Source organism: Halichoeres trimaculatus, unplaced genomic scaffold, assembly GCF_033239565.1.
Source record: "Halichoeres trimaculatus isolate MK-OKI-2021-1 unplaced genomic scaffold, fHalTri1.1 fHalTri1_scaffold_1, whole genome shotgun sequence".
Classification (NCBI taxonomy): domain Eukaryota; kingdom Metazoa; phylum Chordata; class Actinopteri; order Labriformes; family Labridae; genus Halichoeres; species Halichoeres trimaculatus.
Window position 1 is genome coordinate 39,981,595 of NW_027437179.1, and position 7,103 is coordinate 39,988,697.

Here is a 7,103-nt window from a genome sequence, read left to right on the forward strand (position 1 = left end):
GAACAGTCTGCTCACCTTCAAGACACAAAACTACAAACTGAGTTTACAAATTTTATCGTTTTCACCTTTTAAACAACAAATAAATACAACACCTTGAAGCGTTGACCAAACAAAAGCAACAAAACAAAAAACTGAAACAGGATAGGGAAACAAAACAGAGGTGCTTGAGGCTTGAAAAGAAGATGTGAGGAGAAAAACAAACACTCCTGAGTGCTGGGAGCACACCTGTTCGCTGACAGCTCTCAGGTGTGCAGCAGACGGAGAGAGGAAGGAGAAGCCTGAGCTGTGTTCAACAGATTATAAAGGAAGTTTAGCCAAATTTAATGACTTCACAGGTACACAGAGTTAAAAACATTTCGTCTTTGCAGATGTTCTCTGTCTCTGAGCTGCAGCTCGGTGAAAAAGCTCAATCTGTTCTTCCTGCAGCACATTTTAGAGTCTGTTCAATGGCTCCTCTGGGCTCTCTGCGGCACAGTCACAACACGCTGTTAGAAACAGGTTCAAAACTGGACTCTGATCCACCAGAGCTGCTTTTCTCTGAGAGTAAACCCCCTTTAAAAAATCTAATCCTGCTCCAAACCTTCATCCTCTTCCTCCTCCTCGTTTCCTCCTGCAGGGAGCGCTACCAGCTGCGTGAAGCCCGAAGGATCCGCGACCTGGACCGGGTCCTGCTGGGCTACCAGACCTACCCTCAGGCTCTCACCCTGGTGTTCGACGACCTGCCGGGCCCAGACCTGCTCTGCCACCTCACCATGGACCACTTCGCAGCCGGAGCAGAGGATACCTTGTCCAGAGGGGGAGGAGCCAGCGGAGGCGCAGAGGGCGAGGTCCAGTGGTGCGTCTTCGTACCCGGAGCGGACAGCAGGGAGAGGCTGATCTCGCTCCTGGCTCGCCAGTGGGAGGCGCTGTGCAGTCGAGAGCTTCCTGTGGAGCTCACTGGGTGATCAGTGGTTGGAGTCGGAGTTGGAGTACAGCAGGGATAATTTATAACACACAGATTCAGGGGTGGAGTTAGCGCTTCAGAGACCTCAGTGTGCTTCAAACCAAGACGTGTGGTGGAAGGTTAGAAAAACAAAGTGTGATGAATAGATGAAACGGGGAAAACAGAGCACATTTTAGACTTTTCATAAAGGTACAAGAAGTTATGCTTGAGAAGGAACAGAGCTTAGTTTACTTGACACCACATCAGAGCACCATATTTCAGTGATTTCATCCTTCGCCTTCAGGGGTCGCTGTAAGCGAAGTAAGGTTAAACTTCTCGTTGGTTTGAGGTTTGATCGTTAAAGTCTGAGTCTTCAGATGCAGAGTAACTGATTAAGATGACCTGGTCAAAGATTAAAATCCAGTGTGCTCACCTGCCCGTCCAGTCAGCTGTGCCGCTAACTTTGCAAAACCCAAAACGTTAACATCTTAAAGAAGTGGAAAAATTAGCTTTCAGGCTTAAACCAGCTTTTAAACCAGGCTGCAAACTTACTGTAAAATCGGGTTTTTGAATGTGTGTGTATGTGCCATCTGGGGGTTTTACAGCCAGCCTCTAGTGGACACATGAGGAACTGCAGTTTCACACTTCTGCTTTGGCTAAATTTCCCAACTCTAGAGATAAAAAATCAACAAAAATAGTCAGAAGAAAACTTTTGGATCAAGAAGTTCTTATTTTGAAGCACACTGAGGTCTTTATTCGTACTTTAGTGGAAATTTGAAGGGATGTGACACTACCTACGGACAAATTAATATCTATTTCAGAAAAACAGACGGAGGAGCTGGGGACATGGAGCAGAAACCTTGACAGAAACCTTCCTTTTTTCCTTGTTCAGACAGACTGACTGATGTTGCACAGCAGGGGCGCTGCAGACAGTCCACAGGAGTTTTATTAGATTTCACTTCATGCTACCTTAAAGAATATCAACAAACTCTCTTCTCTTCAGTTACGTTAGCCTAGCTTAGCACAAAGACTGTAAACCAGGGGAAACTGCTAGCCTAGCTTTGTAAAGACACACACACACACACACTCATGAACTCCAAAGCTCACGTTGTTATTTATGTGAAGTCGCTCGTCAAACCAAAAAAAGTCACTTTTTTATACGTTTTCATTTTTTATGTTCTGACTCTGAGTGAGGCGACGGGAGGAGGACGCCGGGAGGTGGAGTGTTGTTTTAAAGAGCACACACACACACACACACAGAACACACATACACACTGCTGCTCGGCACAATCTGCTCTCTGAACATTTTACCCCTTGCACACGCTAACGGACGGACGGGGCAGTATTACTGAAGTGTTTATTGTATAAATATGATATTAATATAAATGGTTGCCTGGGGAACGACGGATGTTTTCTATCATGACGCAGACTTTGTACTAAACATGAAGATCCTGTTAATATTTCCACGATGAGCTCTTAAACAACATATTTAGTATTATCATGAGTATTATTTTTTATATTTTCTTTGTTTTATTTTATGATACGTTGTGTTTTTTGTACAGTAATACGGACAAACGGGACTCCGGCTGATGTCGGAGCCTCCCGTTCTTCATGTGTTGTTTACATTTACATGTTGTCTTGTTAAAGGGGAATGCCACTTAATTAAAGTGAAAATGAAAGATGAGCGTGAAGCAGTGTTTCCCGTTCAGCGACGGCGATGGCGGTTTATTCCTCAGCAGGTTAACCTCAGTCTGCGCTTTTCAGCTGATGCAGCAAACTGAAAACCACTTCATCTTTCTGAGGAAGGGTCAGATCAGACTCTTAATGATGGACACAGTCACGTAGCACTGTTAGTCTTTAAGCAGCTGCACAGTCTGAGTGATTGTTTTGTTTTATTCGTGTTTCGAGGCGGCTCTGTGAGTCCTTTTACCACCTGTACACGGCAAAACAAAACTCTCAGAGTCAAGATTCAGTCTTTTAAATTTCAAAAGTGTAGCTCAGAACTGTACGACAGACAGTTAACAACCAAAACATCATCCTAGCTGAGGAAAACAAACTAAAAATGGATTAAAACTGTTACGTCAGGTTGTTACTGATGTCTTTTTTTGAAATATCTGAGCATGGGAATAAAAAATGACTTAGAAGTGGGTTTTAGGATTTTAAAAGAGTGCTGGATACATTTCAAACCAACTCGAATTTATCTTCAATACAAGCGAAGGGGAAACTCTACAGAAATAACTGAGTTATTCAGACAGTGATGGTGAAATGATGATGTACCTCTGGTCATTTATTGCAACACCTCCACGTTTAGAAATAAAAAGACAACTGAAATCAACCGTACACTGCATAAAACTGAAATCCTATCAGTTATTTTTCTCTTATTTTAAGTAAAAAGTGTCTTATTAGACTTGATATGAGCCACATTCAACTGGTCAGTCCAGAAAAATGTCTTGTTTCAAGTTATTTAAAGACAAAAATGAGGTCTGAATTACTTGTAACAAGTAAAAAAAAAATGTGCCAATGGTACATGAAAAAAATTTACTTGTTTGCTTTTATTAAGTCTAAAAAGACATTTTTTACTGAAAATAAGACAAAAACACTTGATAAGATTCCAGTTTTTCCAGAGTAGCTTCAGAGAGTCTCAAAGTTGAGTCTTTGTTTAGTGATTTTCCTGTGGTCCAAGATCTCTGCTTCAAATATGATGAGTAAAATATTTTATTTATGAAAAGAAAAGATGTGAAAGTACAAAAAGACAGTTAAAGATTCAGTAAATCTTCGATGTTCTTAAAGCTACAGTGAAAAACTTAAGGTTTGTGTTGGTTTTGAAGACTTTGCCTCTGAACACAGCGTCATAGTCAGCATTAAGGAAGTGTAGGGGAACAAAATGTTAAGGATATTAAGTTTCAAGTGCACATTTACATTTTTTTTCTATTATTAGATTTTTCTTCACGTGCTGGAAATTTAACTAAAAATGGATAAATGAAGTTGTTTTTATTTAGCCACTCAACATCCATCCTTTCCTATGAAGCCTCCTTATTGTTAGAGATGCTGCTGATTCCTAACTACCTTAACATTATCTGCTCAGGCGACTTTAAAAAATGAGGATGTGACGGACAAACTCACACAGTACTTGTACCCTCACTTTGAAAAAAAGCTGTGAAGGACGCACAAGACAAAAACTGAAATCTTATCAAGTGTTTTTGTCTTATTTTCAGTAGAGAATGTCTTTTTAAGCTAAATATGAGCCACACTCACCTGACCAGTCCAGAAAAATATCTTGTTTCAAGTTATTTAAAGACAAAATGTGGTCTAAATTGTTTGTAACAAGAAAAAAAATCTGCCAAAGGAACAAGAGAAAAGTTACTTGTATTCAGACATTATTCTAGTTTTAAGCAATTTTTTCTTCTTGCATTGGCAGATTTAATTTATGTACTACAAGCAATTCAGACCTCATTTTTGTCTTTAAATAACCTAAAACAAGAAATGTTCTGGACTGACCAGTTGAATGTGGCTCATATCAAGTCTAATAAGACAATCTTTTTTGATAATAAGACAAAAACACTTGATAAGATTTCAGTGTTTTCATGGGTAGTGTATCTGCCTCTGCCTGTAAGTCTGTAAGCAGTATTTTGAAATGAAAAGTTCTGTTAGTTATCTTCTGATAATCAGATTCATCACTTATCATAAATTTTAGTTTTAGAAACCAGGAATCAGGAATACTTTATTAATCCAAGGGGGATATTTGGTATTACCATTGCTCTTTACATAGTACAACAGTTGGAAATAAGATGAGGGACATACAATAAATAAGAAGTAGGTATACAATAAAATAAGCAATTAAGTATCAGTAAGTACCAAGAAATAAGTACTAAACCAGATAAGAACTATTTACACAAGGAGGTAGACAGGCAAGATCAGGGGTGGCCAACCTGTGGCTCGCGAGTCGCATGTGGCTCTTAGCCTTTCGGTGTGTGGCTCTTCGATCCATTCATAAAAAATATATATATAGTTAGGAGTAGTGGTGTGCTGATCAATCTAAACTATATATATATATATATATATATGAATGCCAACATTGGGATCAGTTGGGATTGATACTTAAGTTTCAGTTTCTCTTCTCCAGTACAAGTTTAACTACACTTAAAAACACAATAAACCTCGCTTTGAGAATTGGAAATGTATTGATTTTAATTTTATGTCATTTTGTTAATGTGTGAGAGGAAGTGTTTTTGTAAGACCCTGTGCGTGATGTGGCTCTCTGTTGTACCACGATCATATTTGTGGCTCTTGGTCTCTGACTGGTTGGCCACCCCTGGGCAAGATGAACTATTCTGAACAGATATTGCTCTAAGTGAAGGTATTAAACAGAATATTGCACTTAAATGAACTTTATGGGAAAAAAAGAAAAGAAAAACACAAGCTGCTTTGTCAGTATGCATTTAAACTTGTGGCAAGACAAAAAAAACATAGAGGAGGAAAATTTAACATCAATTTGTGTCTTTGAAGAAAGTTTAAACTCTGAGCTTGAGCTTTAAAATACCTTTAAACTGCTCAAGAAGACCCAAATGCTTTGATATTTAATTTTTTGGGCCCTTTCTTCTTCTAAAGAAACACCTGTGCAGTTTTGCTGTTGGAAAAAAGGATTCAGAATGTAGCTACAGCTGTTGGCTCAAAAGTTTAAATTTTCAGGAATAAAAGTGAAAAGTGATGGAAAGAAGTAAAATCATGACACATCTTTGAGATAGGTGGATTTTTGCTTCTTTCTGAAAACTCCTCGTCTCCCTTTTCCTGGATAACATCGTAAAAACATGAAAGAATTCACCAAACGTCCCCGTCAGCACTTCATGCTTTCATCGCTCTGCGGTTTTGATGACTTTGCAGTTCTGCAGCACGAAACACGCCGCAACCTTTTAACTCGTTCAACTTCCTCTATTTCCTGTCTGCTGGAGAACCTCCTGGTGAAATTTAGCTGATTTCCTTTTTAGGGACACTTTGACAAACTGAGCGTGGAGATACTGTACGAGGAAGTGTCTCGTCAGCAGTACTGGAAGACTGACCTCCAGGTGGCTCTCTGGGATCCAAGAGGTCAACGAACCAGAGGGACAGAAATGAGGTCTCATGCTCTCCTTAAAAAACCTGTAGAGCTGTTTGATGGTTCATCAGGAGGAGAAGCTGGATCCAACAGGATTTAGACGGACTTTGCTGACATGATATGACAGAGCACTTTTCAAGGGTTTATGTAAAAAAAAATCTCATCGTCAGTGGACCATGGGTTGATTTTGTCTTCTTATTTTGCTCCCAGAAGTCTGTAAGACTGAAGAATGTCAGCCACGTATAATAAAAATGAATTTAAACATCATAACATTAGTTTAATATATGAAATGTCTTGCGTTCCCCTCCTGTTGTGATTGCCCCTCATGGTCCTCACCTGTCTCATCACACACCTGTGTTGACTCACCCTCAGTCTCTTTAGCCCCTGTGTTTTTTCACATTTTTATCAGTTTGTCTAGTCTTCTCTGTGTTATCTGTCATGTATACCAGCGTCTATATTTTTGAGTTCTTACAGTTTGGGATTTTTTTTAAAGTTTGGACTGTCAGAGTTTTGTTTTATACATCTTTTGGGTTAATCTCACCTGGCTCCACCTGCTTTCCTGAAAGAGTCATGCCCTTATGCAAATGCACTCTTGTATAAAACCCTCCAGGTGTGTTGACTTGTATGGCCTCAATTTAAAGTCACTAACACTTGAAAGTTAAACCTAGCTTGAAAAAAAAAAATTACAAAATGTGACTTTAATTCACTCCTTTGCAGTTTAAAAGTCCACTGAAAGCAGGGAAGCTTGAGGTAGGTTGACTAACACATCAAATTTATACCTGAAAGTTCAGTTTTTTATTTAAATACCGTAGAATAACTCTGTTTTCATACTGTTACAGTAACTCTGTGTTTCAGTTATTTCACTAACCAATGTAGCAATCAGGACGTTTCTTTAAGGCTAACACTGTTCACTCAGTTTAGTAGTTTAACCCATTAGCTTACAGGTTAGCCCCAAATGTGTCTGACAGTTAAACTAATTGTCCTCTTAATGTGACGAAGACGTTTTTTGGTTTAATAACTGTGATAAAGTCGTCTTTCAGATAACTTAACTAAAGCATTTAGCAGTCAGGACGTTTTTTTTAAGGCTAA

General features: G+C 39.2%; 1 protein-coding gene across 1 annotated transcript in view; it reads left to right on the forward strand.

Annotated features, from left to right (window-relative positions):
• The window catches only part of nisch (nischarin), a 28,399-nt gene extending 27,275 nt beyond the window's left edge, over positions 1–1,124 (forward strand). Inside the window, exon 27 of the mRNA XM_074669543.1 lies at positions 617–1,124. Coding sequence (XP_074525644.1) covers positions 617–944 — 328 coding nt within the window. The 3' untranslated portion in view covers positions 945–1,124. The remainder of the gene's footprint in view (positions 1–616) is intronic.
• Positions 1,125–7,103: the final 5,979 nt, after the last annotated feature.